Below are 20928 nucleotides of genomic sequence, written 5' to 3' on the forward strand. Positions count from 1 at the left end.
ACATCAGGAGTTGGTGAACTCTTAAAAACCCCACAGACTCAACCGGTAACCCACCCACGACGGAAGGACAAAAATCCAAATAGCCAAATAGGTGGGCCTGTCGCTCTCTCCCACTGACTCCAACCAATCCCCTCCGTCAATCGACCCCCATCGAACGGCCTCAATCCCACTTCCTATATACCCGCTTTGAGATCCGGACCCCACCTCCATAAACTAAATTAAAAATAGTGTTATGATGGGAGCGTTCTCATTTTGTTTCCCATGAGCTCTCCAGTATTTGGGACTATGGAAATGATCACTCCCTCCATTTCACCACCACGATTAATTGCAAGTTAAAAGTCATTTTATATTTACAAAAGTAAAAAACAAAGACATAAGCTTTCATCAATGATCAACGGCTAAAAGAATATTCAAGTTTATTCCATTTACTTTTTATTATCTAGCTCAAGTTGAAGATTAAGCTTAATTTTTATGTTTAAGCTACTTCATCAATTTTCCAAATAAGCTTGACCATGTTTCACGTCTTCTGTTGAATTGGTTAAATTAATACAATTTTTAGTTAAGAAAATTACATATTTATCTATTCTTATTAGGGAATATTAATTAACTATCAAATGACATTTTAAATTCTAACAATAAAATCATTTACTCTTAAAAAGTGATAATTTCAATATATATCAATAAATTATTATTTTAAAGTTGCATGTATTTATTTAGGGAAAGTATCAATTTTACTATCTAAAAATATATCAAACCTTGCTTGGGTTTTTTCAATTTTGGATTGTTAAATAATTAAGTTTCAACCTTGAACTTAAACTTGATAAATTTAATTAATAAATAACCTCAAAAATTATCGACCAATAACTATTTCATAATTCACATTAAATTTTATAAATTTAATAATGTGTAATTTTTAAATGACGTGATACTTAATAAACTGTACGTTTGATGTAATAAAATAAAATTTAAACGGTAAATTGTTCACGAGGACTTTAATTCATTCTTTGTAGTCCTATATAAATATTTAAATCTTGATAAAACTTGTATGGAATGATCAACAAATGAGGGGAGAGCTCATGAGGCTCACGAAAGGGGCTATCTCATAGTAGCATTTTGCAATTGAGAAAAAAATCAAGACCGTCAATTCCTACTAGATCTAAGGTCGTCCTCACTCGGTCCCACTACCGTCTGCCTATAAATACTGACCCTCCAAATTCTCAAGAAGAACCACATAGTCCCAGTCGAGAGGAAGACAAGGGGAAAAGCCAGGACAAGTCAAAGGTCGGGTTGCTCTTAAATCAAACATCTGGGTTTTACAATTTCCATCTACACCATGGTTTTTCCAAGCTGAATTTGTGTTTAATTCCTTGATTGGTGCTTTAATTCCTTGATCAAAGTGGTGTTTATTTTTTAATTTTTTCTTTTGAGCTGGAAATTGTTGTTGCTGGGTTAGTATGCTTGATTTTTGTGTTTATGTATTGGGATTTATGCTAGCAAAATCGCTGTTATAGGGTTCTGTAAATGCTAGTGTCAATTACTTTGAAGCAATTTGTTAATCTTTACCTTTAGTTTGGGTGGAAATGGTGCAAATTTGGTCCTTGGGTGTATGCTTATGCTTATGATTTGCTTACAGTGAAAGTTGAGAGTTGTAATGGTTTCTCTGACCGTTTATATCACTTTATTGGGTTCGAAATGACATTAGCTTCATGGGTTTTCCTTGTTATGTACCCCGGCTTTAGAATCTATTTGCTGTCTTTAGTGTTGATGCTTTCTAGATTGGTGTCAAGAATGGCTCTTTCCAATTTGTGAATATCAGAATCATATTCTCATTCTATTATTACTTTCATTTTAATATAATTCGTTCTGGAAATGTGTGGGATACTTTGCTTGTTGGTGCTTCTCAACTTTTAAATTTTTGTATAATTTGTTAAGATACTGTGCTCAGATACTTGTCTCTTGCACCGTCGTATGAGGTACTGAAGCATCAGGATTAGTTTTCATTATTTATTTTTAGCAATAGATTGATTCTTCCTTTTGTATTTATCCCGATAGTTTTCTTGGGTAACTGCTCATTCATATGGTGACATATCTATCTGTAATATTGCTCTTTGCAGCTTTGGCGAAATGGATACCTTCCTATTCACCTCTGAGTCTGTGAATGAGGGCCATCCCGATAAGCTCTGTGATCAGATATCTGATGCAGTGCTTGATGCCTGCCTTGAACATGACCCTGATAGCAAGGTTGCCTGTGAGACTTGCACCAAGACCAACATGGTAATGGTCTTTGGAGAGATCACGACTAAATCCAATGTAGACTATGAGAAGATTGTACGTGACACATGCCGTTCAATCGGATTTGTTTCCGATGACGTGGGACTTGATGCTGACAACTGCAAGGTTCTGGTTAACATTGAGCAGCAGAGCCCTGATATTGCTCAGGGTGTCCATGGTCATCTCACTAAGCGGCCTGAGGAGATTGGTGCCGGTGACCAGGGTCACATGTTTGGATATGCTACTGATGAGACACCTGAGCTTATGCCTCTCAGCCACGTTCTGGCTACCAAGCTTGGCGCACGCCTCACTGATGTTCGTAAGAATGGGACTTGCCCCTGGTTGAGACCTGATGGGAAAACACAAGTCACCGTTGAATACTACAACGACCATGGTGCTATGGTCCCGGTACGTGTCCACACCGTTCTTATTTCCACACAGCATGATGAAACTGTTACCAATGATGAGATTGCTGCTGATCTCAAAGAGCATGTTATCAAGCCTGTCGTCCCCGAGAAGTACCTTGATGAGAAGACCATCTTCCATCTCAATCCATCTGGGCGTTTTGTCATTGGGGGGCCTCATGGGGATGCAGGTCTCACTGGCCGTAAAATCATCATTGATACTTATGGTGGATGGGGAGCCCATGGTGGTGGTGCCTTCTCTGGAAAGGACCCTACCAAGGTAGATAGGAGTGGAGCCTACATTGTTAGGCAGGCTGCAAAGAGCATTGTTGCTAATGGGCTTGCTCGGAGGTGCATCGTTCAGGTGTCATATGCTATTGGTGTTCCTGAGCCATTATCAGTATTTGTTGATACTTATGGCACTGGGAAGATTCCAGATAAGGAGATTCTGAAGATTGTGAAGGAAAACTTTGATTTCAGGCCTGGGATGATTGCAATTAATTTAGATCTTAAGAGAGGTGGAAATGGGAGGTTCTTGAAGACAGCCGCTTATGGACACTTTGGAAGAGATGACCCGGACTTCACATGGGAGGTGGTGAAGCCCCTCAAGTGGGAGAAGCCCCTTGAGTAAAGCTATGCAGGTGATCAATAATGTGCTTGGTCTTTGCAGCTTTTCTCGGATCTGAGAGCCTTTGTTAGTGGCTATGGTGTTTCTTTTTCTTTATTAATTTTTTTTTGCTTTCTGTAATGTTCTTCTGCTGTGTCTCTGGCCGTGTGAAAGAACATATCTGGAGTTGAATCATAGTTGATGAAAACATGTAGAAGAAAGCTGCATCAATATCATTACTAGATTGCCAAATGAAAGAAGAGATCAGCTGCAGAGCAGCATGAATGTATTAATGTATTTGTTTGTGAACAGCGAGATTCGGGTGATTGATCCTTTTTAGTTTTTTAATTCCTTATATGTTACTTTCTTTTCCTTTCGACATTGCCTAAACCTTTCATCCTACTGACGTACAAAATCTTGAACTGCCAGTTTGCTATGTGTTACTCGCATGCTTTTTAAATAGTGTGAACAAAAAAACACGTGTTTCTCGCATGCTTAAATGATACATGTCACTTTTTAAGGGCACTAACTTATGCGCACAATTTAGCAAAGATGAACTGACTCTAGTTTCGTTACTGGAAGCATCCCGGTTTCTGCCCTCCCCTCCTGTGTATATGCGGATCGGTGACCTCAAAACCCGGCCTTGATCCCTTTTTCCCCATCCGTCTGTATTTGCCCAGAAAAAAGAGGGAAAAAAAACATTTTCAACCACTGACATTATATGCATATGATATCACATAGTTTACATCCAGGCATTTCTGGTATATGAAGCAATTTGAGCAGCTAATTGCTGTAAATCTCAATCTGTGTAAAGGCGTAACACAACATCTTGGCAAGGCTGTTCATGGGCATCATCATCATCATCATCATCTAGACAATGCCTATTATCAAATATAAGTAGTGTACAGATACAATTTCTTCCACCTGAAAAATTTACATCATATCTTTTACCAAACACGAGAAATTTGTATATCATCATTGATTAAGTACACTGATCAAGACATGTATTTGTGATATTGTTTTATTAGAGCAAATTGCTCTAATAACTTGATTAATGTATGAGATCCAAATATATTTATTCAGGAAAAAAAAAAGTACACTGATCAAGACATTACTTGCAAAACAAAAGGCTTGCTGGCTGCATACAACATCTCCATCCTCTACAGGGAGCCAAAGGTTTACCTACGCTGGTAGTTCAGCCGTCCTATAAAATATGCAAACAAGGAAGCAAAGACAAGGGGGAAGGCAATGAGAACAACCGCCACAAGAGCTAAGCGATCATGGTGAAACCCAAAGTAATCTTTTAAGAAGGCAGCCACCGTTTTGGTTTCTCCAAACACCATGATCTTCGTATTTATATCTCCATATTGTGAAGTAAGCAAACCGTTCAGCGACCAAGATGTAGGAGTAAGATAATACATCCAAACCCACCACTTTGGAATTTGCTGCAAAGAGTAATGCAACCTTCTCAGTTCAACTATATATTCAAAATGTTCACACCCACGCATACTCAAATTTATAGATGAGTTTTGCAGGCCTTTAGCGGCTTACCGGTTCAGGCATCAGAAAACCAGAAAACAAGTTGAATATTGTGTAGAACGCCGAGGACAAAATTGCAGCTATCATGTAGTTCGGCGTCAGTGACACAAGTAGCATTCCCATATAATTGAAGTACAACAATGAACAAAATATTGCATAGAAGTACCAGAAAACCTTATAAGCTGATCCATAATATCCAATCATTGGATATGTGATCATCACAAATATAGCAGTTTCGGTGAAAAGATATGGAACTTCCACTATCACCTACAAAATAAGCATTGACAGCTGTATAAGCCAAAAAACACTAGCTAAACAAGAGGCCCCTGATCAAGATCAGAAGATCTTAGGTAGTTAGGTTCCTCTCTCTCTCTCCTTTGGTGGATCAACAGTGATAGTAGGCTGCAGAAGTAGAACTAACAGGTAGAAACAGGGATGAGGATCGGGTGCAATGAGCTACCCGTATTGCATGTAAGATGGCTCTTACTATCACTGAAAGATCTAGCAAGAATCCAAAGTACATTAAATTGACTTCATTTGAGATGACTCATACCATCTTGAAATCAAGTCTACAATAAATACAATCAGCTCCAAAGAAAATTATACCTGTGCAAGTGAATAAGCCCATGAAGAGTACATCCCTGAAAATCTTTCCCGATACATTACAGTTCGCTCTGTTGCGACATGTGGTAGAACTGTTGTGCAGTTATTTATACCCAAGAAGATCACAGCAGCATACATTGAACCGAATACATTGAATAAGTTCTGTTGGTTTTTTCTAACATTAAAAAAAAAAAAGGTTAGCTCTTTGCAAAACTCCTTAAATATATATCTTAGAGACAAAGTGATATATCTTCCAGATGTAGTGCTTAGTCTTGAGCAAAGGAGAGATCTATAACTGTGAGAATCATGCTTATTGTCTAGTTGTACTACAACTCAATGCATAACTCTATTTAAAAAAAAAAAAGTAGATTTAAAAAATATAAAAACTCACAATTTTTTCCCTTGGTTCCAATATAATGCCCCAAATATTAAACCTGATACAAGAGCATGCATGATACGCATCAAGTTGTATGAAGGATTCCTCCAATAAGCCAAATGCTGTTTCCATAGGCAAGACTTGACTTGTCCCCAACCATTTTGTGAAAAGCGGGTAGGAAAATGCAGATCTCTTGAGCCAGGAGGTGGAGTATTCAACTGCTTCACAAGCTCTTTGTTGTTCCTGCAAATGGGGTAATAGTAGGAGTCATGTACAAGATTTAAAAGATGACAATACAGGTCATATGAAGATCAGTCATCTTAAGGACAATAATATGATTCCACATTACTCAGAGAGAGAGAGAGAGAGAGTTCTTTCTACGTTCCATTACAATTGAACTTAAATCAACTGAATGAACACCTTCAGTTTGAGACACTGACCATGGCCAGAGCTGAAAATAGTAAAGCAAATAAAGATTGTTAATTGATGTCAAACACATTGACCGGCTCTGAATAAGTAAACCAAAACTACTACTTGCACTTCAGCGAAAAGCTTGGTTGGAATAGTTAATACTTTATTTGACGTAGCGGAAGACTAAGGTAACTAATCAAAGAGCAGCGTGTTTGATTCTGCAAGGAGAAGCGTCTCTGTCTTCTACCCAAAAAGATTAAAACAAGCTCGCAGGCTAAAAGAAAGATAAAACTCCGTAGAGTATTTGAGAGAGAACTCTCTGATTTGATAATAATTCAATTGATTGAGTTTTACATAATAAGCAAGGCTATTTATAGAAGAGAAATACTTGTAAAGAAAGTAAACTATTCCTAGTAATAAAAGTAAATCTAATCCTAGTAAGGAAAATAAATAAATAAAGCAAATCTAGTCCTAGTAAGTAAAGGAAATAAACTCTTAATTGTAAATAAGAGAATAAAATAAAATAAAATCCTGGTTTGACGATCAAGTCTTTCCTTTTGTATTTTCATTGTCTGAGAACATGTAAACTTCTAATTAAACGGTGCTACTCCAATATTATTTTTGACATTTTTTCTATTTTCATTTTCATCGAAAATATTAGTAAATTCTGTCCTACATCATTATTTACCTGCAACCTAGTTGTCATATGACATGAAAACTACCATAACATATTGCATATTTGGATGCCCCTAGGTCTTGGAAAAAGAGAAAATGCCCCGTATAGAATGCATCTTTTATTAATGACCTTGTAGAATCATCATTAACATCTGACGAATTCCCCACCTTATACGTGGCTCCTTCGTGCAAGAGTTCTAAGGTCACTAACATTAAAGCTGACCTTTAATAGAAGGACAAACATAACACTAGGCCCTTTCCCATGCTTTTCAGAAAAGATGTCAAGCAAATGATTTGCATCTTTTGATCTTATTATCTGATAACTGGAATAAGCTATGGTAGAAACGCTGCTATATCTAAGTTACTTTCGAAATAGCAAGACTTTATTTGACATTATACAAGACAACCAATGTTAGTTCCAAATTGACCACAGCAACTCACTCATATAAAGTAGATTCCCTGTATTTCTGGGCAAAATCTACACCAAGTTCAGCTTCTGCAGATGTAGAAGTGACCTCTAACATCCATGCGGCTGGATTATAATTATCTCTAATCTTTGGAACTCCCGGAATACCCTGTCAGAGTAAAAGTTGATTAAAATGAAGATTTATCCACTCAAAGTAAGTAGTATTACCATACAAGAATGAAAGTAGAAAAAAGGAAATATATACGCATATTTACAGCAAACTGACCTCAAAATATTCTATAACCCTACTTGAATGTTGTCCTAACAGTCCAGAGTATATCATGTGTCCACCAGTTTTTAGAAGGATTAGCTGCAAAAGAAAAAAAAAAGGCATGAGCTAAATAACTTTTCAAGATTTGTTAACAAGAAAAATGTGGCCAATCCAGCACTATTTCTCATTTTCTATTTTTGGATAGTAGGCATGAATGAACCTCACAAGTATATACTCTGGTTGCACCACAACAGAGTACATTGTTTTCTCCGTTGCAACCAAAAGTCAAACTTCCTAGGCTATTCAATTATCTATTTTTTTGATAAGTAAAAGAGATTTATAAAAAAGTGTAAAAAAGCGCCCCTAAGTACACCGGGAATATACAAAGGAACGGCCAAAGCAACCAATAAAACAAACAAGCCCAAAAAAGCTAAAACCCACGACCCAAAAAGAACACCTACAAAACAACCCACAAGATAAACCCAACTAAACCCACAAGGAAAACCCAAAATCCTATAACAAAACACCTCAAGACCCACAAAGGCTCCCTCTAGCCCTGTTCAATTATCTATTTAATAGTTATGTATGTACTACTGAAATCAACAGCACTTCCAGAAGGAACAGAATAGCTTCTTCTTGGTTTCAAATGTAAATTCTAGTCACAAATATTCTTTTACAATGCTCAGAAATTGTTTTCTCACCTCATCAAATGATTCAAATATGTCAATACTAGGTTGGTGGACAGTACAAACAATTGTTCTTCCTGTATCAGCTACATTCTTCACTGCTCGCATCACAATTGCAGCCGCTCTTGCATCCAAACCTGTTGTTGGTTCATCCATGAACATAACAGAGGGGTTGGCAACAAGCTCCACAGCTATTGTAAGCCGTTTACGCTGCTCTGTCGATAGACCACTAACCCCAGGTATTCCTACTAAGGAATCCTTTATATCATCAAGCTCAATGGTCTCCAGGACTTCATCCACAAATTCCTACAAGACATGCCACAACAATTTGCACAAATTATTGTCTCAACAATGAAGCCAAACCTTTGACTTAGTGTTTGTCAGTACATGGAGATCTTACAGATTTAGTTTTTGAGTCTATCTCAGGAGATAAACGGAGCCAAGCAGAAAAGATCACCGATTCTTCTACAGTGATTTGAGGAGAATGTATATCAGTTTGCTCACAGTAACCAGATATCCTAGCAAACGTTTCTTGAACCTTGGGATACCCTCCAATCTTTGTTTGCCCTTCAATATAGCCACCGGTCTTTCTTCCTGCTAAAACATCCAGAAGAGTTGTTTTCCCAGCTCCACTGACACCCATTAATGCTGTAAGAACACCAGGCTTCAATGCACCAGTAATATCAGAAAGAAGTTGGAGTTTTTTGTTAGTGAATCCCCGTTCCCTCATTTCCTAGTAGCCAAAAAGAAAAAATAAAATGAGAGGAATGAGTGCAGTGTTATGTGAATGGTTGTCAACTCAACAACCACCAAAACCTTATATGAAGTTAAATGTGATTACCAAGGGGGTGTCAACATAGTATTGCACTTCTTGAAACACTACTGTTAAGGGTGTAAAAGGTAAGACCATCCTGCCTGTGAATTAAGGCAAGGTACTCATTAAACCACTGGAGAAATATATCTAAACAAACATAGATAGGTAATAACCTGAAGAATAATCAGAAGAGCAAGAAAATTGATTTAACCTTTATTTGGTTCCATATTAGTCTGTGGAGGAGAATTTCTAGATTTTTTGTCCACTTGGGCACCGTGGTGTGAGTCTTCACTTCCTTGAATTTTGGAGAGCTTTTCATGCGAAATAATAGCACGAGATGATCCAGGGGCTTATGTTGATTAAATGAGAATGGATCAGCATCTTTCTTTGCATTGGTGTTTAAGTTTAAAATATAATAACAATAAAGAACTTACACTTCAAGAAACTTAAGGCCAGAATGTAACCAATGTTGAAAACTATTGCAAATCCAAATAATGCACCAAGTGATATCCAATATAGGTATCCGTTAAAGTCTAGTCCTCGACTTTCAAGTGTTTCTCGCCCTATTGTAGAGTTTGTGGACAACATCTACAGATAAGAAAGGAAAGCAAATTTAAGTGGTAAGGCCATCTATTTACTTTGGATGTTAATGTCAAAATTAATTACATAAATGTCCGCATCTCACGATTTGTCATACAATGGATAAGGAACTAATAGTGCATGTCATGAGATACTCACCTTCTGCCATCTTGGGGCAAGAAATTCATTTACAGAAAGGCCTATCTCTCCATATGTCAGAGGAGAAACCCAGAAACCCCACTTCAACCAAGCAGGCATTGAAGCTGAAATCAACAGCACATCTCAGTTGGTCCTTTCAATTGATTCTCTTATAATGAGATTGACAAAAAGAGTTAACCTTACATTTGTTGATAACGAAGCCACCAAATACTACAAGAAATAAAAGTGCAAAACTAGCAGCTGTCATCGAAGCATTATTATTCTGGAATACTGAGGCCAGGAAACGGAACATGGATAATGAAGATAAGTGCACTGCAAAAAGTAGAACAAACTGGCGGAAGAACCTAAAAACCAGCAAATGATTAAAGAGTCACAACTAACAGAATTTATTGCTGCTGCACTTAACATTCCTAATATCAGACAACTACGAGTAAATGCTAACTTCATTTGTCTTCGGTAGATAGCATAGATAAAGTAAATCCTGGCTTGTATAAAAGGTTTTTCAAATAAAAATAAAATAAAATAAAGGAAAAGGAGGACCGCTTGAGGAAAAGATGATATATGGAGGCTCTAGTCTATGAAAAGTTCTGGACATTAATTTGCAAATTGATGGACCAAACTGGGCAGAAATGAACAAATAAATATACATATTTTCATGTCAAACTCACCTTTGGGCCTCAGGAGTATAGCCAATAACATAATATGTAAGAGATGTCCAAACTAGAGATTCCACAAATGAAATAGGAATCTTTAGAACACTTGCTGGAATGGCATAAGCCCAAGCTGGGTAGAAACACATTGCTTTCTGTTTGTAGAATACTTCAAGCCTTTGAATAGTCATGGACAACTCAGGGATCCCATCAACAACAAAGATGATAAGAGCATAAAACAGGGCACCCATATAGTAATTTGCGTGAGTAATATCAACATCCATGCGAGTCCGTAAAAATACAGTCATCGTGATACATGCAATAATAATAAGCTGCAGATCGAAATAGCAAAACATGTTTAGATTTTGCTAGGCCTTTGACAAAGTAAATAAAGAATAGTGATAGGAAGAATAAGCATTTATTTTAATGCCCTTACCCAGGACAAAAAAAAAGAAAAAAAAAAAAAAGAAAAAAAAAAAGAGGATCGAGGAACATATACAATAATACAAAAGTACAAATCATCTTAACCTGAGTTATTTTGAATATATAGATAAAAGAATTCCTTTTCATGAGAAGAAGTTCCCTTGACGCACAAGCTCTAAAAAGTTCCCATTTAGAAAGAGAATATGGACTAAAGGAAAGAGCAATTTGATGGCTTTGGGATTTATCATATGACTCCAAGAGCTCCTCATCTAGCTTCTTCCCATAAGAAGACTCCTTGAACTTCCTAGAGAACATGTCAACTGAAACATAACTGTAAGGTACTTCTGTGTGATGCCAGTACTGTGCTTGATCTTTCCTAGAGATAACCTGCATAAACAGAGGATGAAGTAGTTCTTTTGAACAAATGAAAGTTTAAAAGAAAACATTTGTAAGCTGCTATGCAATTACCTCTTGGACAAAATCAGCAACCCCTTTCCTCTCAGGACACCTAAAACCACAATCCTCAAAATACTCCAGAACATGATCACGTGGACCATGATAAACAATCTTTCCTCCTGAAATTAAAATGAGGTCATCAAAAAGATCAAAGGTTTCTGGTGCTGGCTGAAGAAGCGAAACCAGTACAGTAGCGTCTATGATATGCACCAGCTGCCGAAGACAAGTAACAATTTGAAATGCAGTGGAACTATCTAAGCCATTTGTGATTTCATCCATAAACAGAGCTTTTGTAGGACCTACAATCATCTCCCCTGAAAAAAAAAAAGAGTCAAACTCATAGTACTCAAAATCTAACCTGGCATTGGCATTTAGGTATTTCATGTTACTAGAAAAACAGTGACTGTTACTCTTTCAATTCAAATTACCTGTAGTCAATCTCTTTTTCTGACCACCAGATATACCTCTTCTCAATGCGTCTCCAACTAGAGTGTCAGCACAGATATCAAGTCCAAGGATCTGAGAAGCCAAGTCAGCAATGGACTTAAACTGGTGAGGTACTTGTCCATTTAGAAATTACAGAGTACAAATTCGCTTTCAGTTCTGTTAAAAGAGAATGACCTTTAGTATATAGTCTGTTTGAAGTGTTCTGTTTAGTCCTTCAACAGAAATTGCCTGCCAAACAAATAATACATCAATATTACAACATAGAACCTTCTGAATACCATTGAGAAGTAGGAACAACATAATATGATATCATCCAAAATGCTATATATTGACTCTGCAAACTTTGAGAGTTTTAAACCATAACCATCTGATTTCTATCACTAACTCCACTGACTATAATACAATGATGACTGCTGCAAATTGCTGTAATTGACTTTCACGACTGGACTGTAACTGCTGGTGCAACACATTCTTAACAGGAAACACATTCAAATGCATCGAGTGCACTACTATTTGTTGGGAAAACATAGAGATGATAATAATCCAAAATGGGAATCATGACATATGAGATGCTAGTACTCATAGTATCATGAACTAAAGAATCAAAATGTTAGGGAGGTAGATACTTTGGAGTCTTTTCGTGAGACCATAATATAGCATGTTGGGACACCACTTAACCTAAAAACTTAGGATTATAGGTTTTGGCCCAATTATGTTATATTAACCACTCACACTTGTGTCATCCATCCAATGTAGGACTTCAATCTTTTTTATAATTACACATATATACTCAACACTAAATTTGAAAGAAAACTCAATTGAGTCTGTTTTATTTCATTCCCTAGGTAATAACAACCATAGTGTGATCACACTGTAATCTATTGCCAAGTCTTTTGCTGTGGCTATGAATGTTTCCACGTCCAACAGAGGACTTTCTCAGAGTAAGAGGATTCAGCTTCAAAGGTTTCATCAATAATATTTCAAATTATCTCAAGTTTTGCATCATTTTAGAAACTAAGTTCCTCATGAGGTTGATGGGATCTGTTTCCAAGTCTGTTGTTAAAAACAAAGGGAAGTAGGTCAACCACTGTAATTTATTTCATGTAGCCAACTCATTTTCATACATAGTGAACAACAATTTAATCATCCTATTGCAGTATGGATGACTTCTCAAACATGAAGGAAAAGACGACGAGATGAAACCGGTACCTTCATGTAAGTGTCTATATCTGAATCCGGAACAATTCCAGCTTCCTTCTCCCTTTTACCGATTTCCATCATAACCTCTTAATTAGACCAAAAATAAACGGTGATGTTATTATCATCACTGTTGTGCATTTGTAGGGTGTCTATAACTAAACCATCTCTAAAGTGAACTCCAAGGAAACTTACCTGCCCTGCTTCCGACACCCTGACAACGAGCAGAAAAGTCCAGTATTTCCCTCACAGTCATGTCAGGAATGTGCACGTCATTTTGGCTAATATACGCTGAAGTCTTTTGTGGAACAAACTCTCCTAGTTTGTATCCATTATAGGAAATTTCTCCAGTAAGCTATTAGGCAAAACAGATAGATAATAAAAAGCTCGGTCAGACTACAAACTAAAGTAGCTCCCAACCAAAAATTAATAACTCAAAATGTATAATTAGAATGCTAGATAAAAGGGTTAAGTAGGGAAAATATCATTTTAGCCCCCAAATTACCACCTGTTTTGCATTTAGCCCCACAAACTGCCAACACTCCGACTCCGACCTACCAAATTACCAAAACCTTTGAAAAATGCCCCATTTGGCGAAATATTCCCGTATTACCCCTGCCACGTGTCATTTTTTAATTAAAAAATATTTTTTTTTTAAAAAAAAAAACTAAAAACTTAAAAAAAAAAAAAAAAAGTAAACTAAAAAAAAACTTAATTTCTTTTTTTTTTTTTTCAAAAAAAAAAAGGAAAATGGGGTGGCTTTCAGGGCTCGGGAGGTGGCATGTGACCACCCTTGGGGCCGGGTGTGGCCGCCCGGCTACCCTCAGTGGCTAGAAGTGGCCTCGTGCCACTCACCGAGCCCTAGGGGTGGCTTTTCGGGCCACCCCAAATGGATTTTGAGGTGGCCCGAAAGCCACCCCTAGGGCTCGGGGTGGCTCGGCAGCCACCCCAAAACCCCATATTTTCCATTTTTTTAAAAATAAAATAAAAATAAAAAATTTAGTTTTTTTAGTTTTTAATTTTTTTTTAGTTTTTTTTTTTTTAATTTTTTAATTGAAAAATGACACGTGGCAGGGGTAATATGGAGATATTTCGCCAAATGGGGCCTTTTTCAAAGGTTTTGGTAGTTTGGTAGGCCAGAGTCGGAGTGTTGGCAGTTTGTTTGGCTAAACGCAAAACGGGTGGTAATTTGGGGGGCTAAAATGATATTTTCCCCGAGTTAAATATTATTTATCCCCCTCAACTAACAACCATTTTTATATAGCATCACGAACTAACAAGTGTCATGATTTGGCTCTTTAAATTGTCAATATGTTATTATTTAGCCACATCTGTCAATTTTGACCATTATGTTGGATGGAAAATCAAAGTTGACCAAAGTGTTTCGAAAATGCCCATATTTTGACCATTAAAAAAACCAAAATTACCCTTGTATTTATTAATTAGTAGAAAAAGACTTTAAAAAAAAAAAAAAACTATTCTTTTTCTGCTAATTAATAAAAACAAGGGTAATTTTGATTTTCAATGGTCAAAATAGGGGCATTTTCGGAACACTTTGGTCAAGTTTAATTTTCCATCCAACATAATGGTCAAAATTGACGGATGTGGCTAAATAATAACAATTTGACAATTTGAAAAGCCAAATCATGACACTTGTCAGTACGTGATACTTTATAAAAAATGGTCGTTAGTTGAAGGGGCTAAATAGATTTTACCCTAGATATAATCTAGCTGAATTCAATATATAAAATAAGGAGATTGGCACATTATTTAACTCTATAATTTATGATTTCAGGTCCTAAATAGGTATTTCTTTGAGATTTTCTTGATTTTTTCAATCATCATCATGCATTTGCATCACAAGTTATAGCTTCAAACTATCCCAAGTAATGATCATATATGATATTAATCAGGCTGATCATAGATGCATTTAAGTATTATTGAAGCGTAAAACCTTGAGAGATTGGTCTAGATTCCCCGTTAGAGCCTTTAAAAGGGAGGTCTTCCCACAACCTGGGGGGCCAAGCAGTAGAGTTATCCTGCAGAAAGGTAAGGCTATGTAAATACACTTCCATCCCAGAAAATTTTATGAGGAGGTTGCTACTAGATAAAAGGAAACAAATTGTAGATCAAAGAAAGATTTGAAAATTGAGGGGAAGTTATTCCAATTCAAAAGTATCATAAATTTGTGTATAAAGACGGTATCGGCCGGCAAAGATTTCATAAAATTTGGATACCACCAAGTGATAAGAAATCATCATATAATAGCCCCCCAAGTGAAAATTCTATCTTGGATGAGTACCTCCAATGAATACAGCATGACAATCCAATTCTATATGCTTTCCCCATATCTTAAAAATATAATGCAGGGTCGTCAATGAGTCCTTAAAACACTGATCTAAATTACTACAATAGATACGAAGTTCATCTAAAATTGAGGAACTATATTTTGAGTTTGTCTATTCATCCATGTCCATATACACAGAAACAGCATGGACACATATAACTTATCTCATCCGGTACAGAGGTCATTGAGCTCTAACCATTGCAAATTCAATTACCACAAAATATTCAACATTCTCAATATTTTTCCTTTTCCAGGGCCATGGTTTTTGATATTTTCTATTGCACTTTAATATTAAAAGGAATAAATATTAATTAAGTGGGTTTTGCTTAATTGAATGATCGAACATGTGTTTTGACAAAAATCTTACTCTCACATTGATAAGGAGACAAAGTTTGTCTTAATTTATAATTGACTTTGTTATTGGACTTAAGTGTCTAATCGAAAAAGGGTTTAATCCACGTGCATGAAAAATGTTTAAAAGGATTGACTAATCTCTTGTGAGTTAACTATTTCAGATTAAATTTCACAGCATTTAATCATGTACATAAATTGTCTCCTTCAACAATCTACTATTTAGAGTTATACATACAATATTTCCTTTGTTAAGATTTAATGAACTAACGAATGGGTCGTCACGTGCGTGTCACGTGCCTCTTTTCACTCTGACCGACCATTATACCCCATAAAATTTAGAAAACTACAACTACACCTTTAATTTTTTATTTTTTATTTTTTATTTCTAAAAAAAAAAACCTTAATTAAAAAAAGAAAAAAGAACCAGTGCTGATTCGTGATCCACGGCCGCCAGCACCCACAGCTGCTCCGCTGCCACCACCTGCCACCACCGCCTCAGTTCCATCATCTCCAACTCTGAGAGTTTCCGCTCCTTCTACATCATTGCCGACAAGTTCAACCCAAAAGGCGGCATTATTTACCGTCTTCTACAGTGCCTCTGGCACATCCACATCTTCAGTGCCTTCATCACCTAAACCCACAGTCGCAGCTGCTTCCTCTTCAGTGCCAACTTCTCCAGCCCCTAAAGGCTAAAGCAGTTCCATCTTTCGCTTCGGTTCAAACCTCTCCGATTGCTAAAGCAGCACAATCTTCCCCCAGTACTAGAGCTGCCGCGGCCCATAGCTAGCTTCTTCTTCTTCTTCTTCTTCTTTTTTTTTTTTTTTTTTTTTTTTTTTTTTTTAAAAAATTTTTTTTTATTTTTATTATTTTCTGAATGTTTTCTTTTTTCGGGTCTTCTCCGAATATTTTGGCATTTTTCATTTTTTAAAAAGAGATTGGATTTCTGCACTACACCATCACAACAAGTGCACAACACCCCTTCACATAAGGGTGGGCTCCACCCTAATGTGAGGTAGTGTTGGACTCTTGTTTACTTGTTGTGTTGGTATTGTAAATCTAACATTTTCTTTTTAAAAAATATTTATCTTTAGTATGAAATGATCATTACATCCCACGTTAGTATTTAATAAAAAATTTTAAGGTTAAGTACTCCAATAGTTTTTGAGTTTTCACAACTTTATTTTTTAGTCCCTGAGTTTCAATTTGCATCACAGATGATACCTCAATTTTAAGAAAAGACTAAATTGGTACCTCGATTCAGTTTTCCGTCCAAAAACTAACGATTCACCACGTGTCAACCTCTGAGGCTAACACGTTGCATTATATAAAAAATTAAAAATTAAAAATCTTTAAAATTTAATTAAAAAATAATAAAATTTTTTTTTTAAAAAAAAAAAAAAAAACACAAGCCACCCACCTTGGCCACCATGGGGGTGGGTGGCTTAGCCACCCCCTTGGCCGGTCTGGGGTGACTGAACCACCCTATGGGAGGTGGTTCGGCCACCCCTAAGGGCCAAACCCTCCAAATTTTGTTTTTCCATTTTGCCCTTGAGGGGTTCGACCACCCCAGACCAGCCAGCCACCTCATTTTTTTAAAAAAAAAAAAAAAAAAAAAAAGTTCAAATTTATTTTTTATTTTTTAATTAATTTTTAAAGATTTTTAATTTTTATATAGTGCCATGTTAGTAGACCGTTAGTTTTTTGACGGAAAACTTAACCGAGGTACCAATTTGGTCTTTTCCTAAAATTGAGGTACCATTTGCGATGCAATTTGAAACTCATTAACTAAAAAATAAAGTTGTGAAAACTCAAAAAGGACTAAAAATGTGTTTAACTCAAAATTTTAATCGAAAGAAAAACATTACAACCTCAATGATAAATTAAAAGAATATTGAAAAAAAGAAATATTGGGAGAAATTGAAGGGTAAATATCTCTTAAATTCCTGAGTCAACGTGCGATTTGAAATAAATCCCTTACTGTTTAAAAATCAAATTTTGCTACTTAAGTTTGTCACGGATTTAAAATCAACCATTCCGTGATTTTTTCATCTATTTTTCTAACGTCTATTAGGGTGAGTCATTGTTTATTCACATAGGCATTGACTCATTAGGTAAAATGACGCCGCGCTAACCACCCCAGAGGTGGCTGGTGCCACTTTTGGCCGTTTTGGGGGTGGCTCGCCGCCAACCCCTTGCTTTGGGGTGGTGTGCGACCACCTCAGGCCCATGGAGGTGGTGGCGAGCCACCCCAAAGGTGGCGCCAACCACCTATGGGGTTGGTTGCCACTATATCACTTGTCATAATTGCCTTGGTTTTCAGATCAGATTTTTTCAAAGCTAGATCTACTTTCCTCTATCAACCCCATCCTTCAACGCACCCATCTACTGTTTTCTTCAGTGTCCCAACTCCTTATTGCCGCTTGCCACTCCTCCGTCTGATGTCCATGCTCTCGCATGTGGACCTCACGCGCCGGACAATGCCCTCCTTACTACTGCGGTTCTCTTCCCAGTTTGCTGCTGTAGTGGTTTCCTTGTGTGGGTACGAGGAGAGTTAAGGGACCTTTCGAGGTTTGTGTCACTTATTGTGCCTTCTTATACTGCCTTAATTGGCGACCAGTTTCCTTGGCTTCTATTTCAAGAATTCATAGGACCATGTCATTCATTTGACACATTTCATCTTAATTTCTATTTATTTGCACTGAGTAGGTTGTTTCGAGTCTTATTGTTAGGTTGTCCAACCTTTGTTTGTGTTTGTTTATGTAATTTTCGTTCACTTCCCCGTCCCATGTTGTAATCTTAGGAAACAATATATATATATATATATTTGTTAGGAAACTTTATTTAACTCCTAAATTGTAACGCATTTGTTAATATCCTCTTAAACTTAAAAAATTTACAATGCAGGGTTCTCTTTTATCAGCCCTTTTCAATCATTCAATCCGTTAGGATTTTCCGTTAAATTCTAATGGAATAAATGAAACATGATAGAAATCTCTTCAATTTTTTTTATTTTTTATTTTTATTTTTAAGACCAACATCTTCTCCTAGTGTTGTTTTTTTTGATTTTTTTTTTTTTTTGAATTTTTTTACTTTAGCCTTTAAAAAAAATAAAAATAAAAATAAAAAAACTACGGGCATAGTTGTATTTTTAGAAATTTTATGAGAGTAAAACGGAAATTTTACATGCTAGCCATTTAAGTTAATGAAAAAATCAAACGGTAGGGAATGATTGAAAGAGGCTGATAAATAAGAACCTCACATTACAATTTTTTTTATGTTTAAAGAGGATATTGAAAAAGAAATGGTAGTTCAAGGAGTAAGTGAAGTTTTTCATAAATATAGTTTCCCTACTCACAAGCCCAATCACATACATGCACTTCAGATTTTGGGCAAATACAAATGTGCTTAATTCTGATGAAACTTTTCACTCAACCACTTGTGCACAATCAGTCAGACTATTATATCTCATAAAAACAGATATATGGTAGCTTGAATCCCCTAAAGAGCTAGAATGGGATTTTTGTGCCTTAGTCTATCAAAGGAAAATGTAACTTGAATCCCCTTAATTAAGGAGAATAAGTTTTCTATGCTAGCTAGACCAATCTGGTTTCATTGTAGTTTTATCTCTTTGAACTTGTACAAATCAAGGTTATGCTTTATTATGAAAATTATTGGACAATCAAGAAATTAACATCATTTCATCAAAGCAAACAGCCAAGATGAGAAGGATGACAGGAACAAGAAAGGATAGAACTGAAATGACTGCATGCATGCAAGAGAAGATGGCAATTCAGTAGCAAAATGGGGCATTTGGATCCTCTCCATTTGTCAATTCAGTAGCAAAATGGGGCATTTGGATCCTCTCCATTTCAAATGGAGAGGATCCTTGTCACAAGTGGGCTCATGGGAAACAAAAAGGAATTAAATTAATGGCCAGATATTACTAAGAACTGACTTGGTCCAAGGTGAAGCCCTCAAGGCACTAAAAGGGCAAGGGAAAAACTAAAATAATTAAAAGTTGACCAAGAGGAGGCAATTACTACAGATATAAATTACGTACCTTCCGGGCTTGATGATACCACTAACGTCATTGATGATGCTTATGTTGGCTTGACGTGACTTTGAACCTGGCTGCTTTGCGAAGTTCTGTAAAGGAGGAAAAAAAAAATGGACTTATATAATATTGGATGAGCAATTTTAGGGAATCTCAGCCCTATAATATTACGAGTAACGCATCATATTGAGTGTCCAAATTGTAAACAAACACCTTATAATAATAACTACCATACGTAATACAGTTTAATATATAGTAGATAAACAAAAACACTTTATTTCATAAACAATAATACAAGTAACAATGATGAAGCTCCAAAAATGGCATACTTACAGAGAGAATGCTTTTAAGAGAATTCCAGAGTGTTGGAAGGGGCTTGCCGTGTACTACTTCACACTCTGCTTCCACTCGCAGATTTTTGTATCTCACCTCCACAGCGGGCAATTTTACACCAACTCTTCAAAAACAATATATATTTCACGTTAATTCAATAACCAAATAAACCATTAATCATTGGTACGTACGTTATATGCATGGATAATTAAAGGAAGAAGTGCAATACAAACATTAATGAACGTCAAAGGCTTACTTGTCGATACGGTTTCTAATTTTTTGGAGCAAGAGAAGGTTGTCATGCTCAATGTGTTTGATGAGCTTCTCTATGAACACATGCCGTTCTACATCTCCAAGCTTGGAAACATCAATCACCTGTTTTCCTTTGTTATCAGTATCGTCAGCATCGTCATGATCCTTATCAAATAAGGATGATCTCAGCCGCTCAAATGTAGGCAATCTCTCAATTGCAGCCCACTGTAAAGCATACTGATCAGCGTCAGCTTCATCCTTTGTAGAACTCAATCCCGAACTGCTTCGGAAGCTTGAGGTCTGACGCCGAAAAGATGATCTAATGCTTCTTCCTATCTCCGCCAACTCAACCCTCAGTGACTCTATCTCATCTGTACCAACCATCTGAGCCATTTTCTGATGAACTTGAAGAGCTTCAAACTTGCAAGAAAGAGCTAGGTACGTGTATATATATATATATATGCAAGAGACCTTTTCTATGTTCAAAGTTCAAACGATAAGATTGATGAAGGATGACACTCTCCCGATCTTTTTCTTCATGGCCGCCCAAGGAAGTTGAAAGGCTTGGTATAAAATATAATGTGTGACTTGACATGCAAGCCAGACAGAGAGAC

The 20928-nt window shown here is 36.5% G+C and overlaps 2 protein-coding genes across 4 annotated transcripts; one reads left to right on the forward strand and one right to left on the reverse strand.

Moving 5' to 3' along the window:
* Window positions 1-1139: 1139 nt before the first annotated feature.
* On the forward strand, window positions 1140-3630 carry LOC133851195 (S-adenosylmethionine synthase 5-like). Its single transcript, XM_062287526.1, has 2 exons — window positions 1140-1281; window positions 2115-3630. Exon 2 carries the CDS (start codon window positions 2125-2127, stop codon window positions 3304-3306), a length of 1182 nt encoding a protein of 393 aa, XP_062143510.1. The 5' UTR covers window positions 1140-1281; window positions 2115-2124; the 3' UTR covers window positions 3307-3630.
* Window positions 3631-4329: 699 nt separating this feature from the next.
* On the reverse strand, window positions 4330-20817 carry LOC133852154 (pleiotropic drug resistance protein 3-like). 3 transcript variants are annotated; one of them, XM_062288838.1, is made up of 24 exons: window positions 20319-20817; window positions 20063-20186; window positions 19736-19821; window positions 14929-15013; window positions 13170-13329; window positions 12987-13063; window positions 11952-12005; window positions 11795-11849; window positions 11343-11644; window positions 10980-11261; window positions 10470-10783; window positions 9985-10145; window positions 9802-9905; window positions 9498-9651; window positions 9275-9412; window positions 9091-9164; window positions 8650-8982; window positions 8265-8555; window positions 7579-7662; window positions 7328-7461; window positions 5816-6043; window positions 5428-5599; window positions 4834-5088; window positions 4330-4727 (listed from the first exon to the last, which is right to left on the reverse strand). In XM_062288838.1, exons 1-24 carry the CDS (start codon window positions 20705-20707, stop codon window positions 4461-4463), a joined length of 4323 nt encoding a protein of 1440 aa, XP_062144822.1. In that variant the 5' UTR covers window positions 20708-20817; the 3' UTR covers window positions 4330-4460. The 3 variants fall into 3 exon arrangements, with proteins under 3 accessions (XP_062144822.1, XP_062144821.1, XP_062144823.1); XM_062288837.1 differs by having other exon boundaries at window positions 11759-11849; XM_062288839.1 differs by lacking the exons at window positions 14929-15013; window positions 20063-20186; window positions 20319-20817 and having other exon boundaries at window positions 11759-11849.
* Between the last annotated feature and the right edge of the window lie 111 nt (window positions 20818-20928).

Source organism: Alnus glutinosa, chromosome 12 (assembly GCF_958979055.1).
Source record: "Alnus glutinosa chromosome 12, dhAlnGlut1.1, whole genome shotgun sequence".
Taxonomy (NCBI): Eukaryota; Viridiplantae; Streptophyta; class Magnoliopsida; order Fagales; family Betulaceae; genus Alnus; species Alnus glutinosa.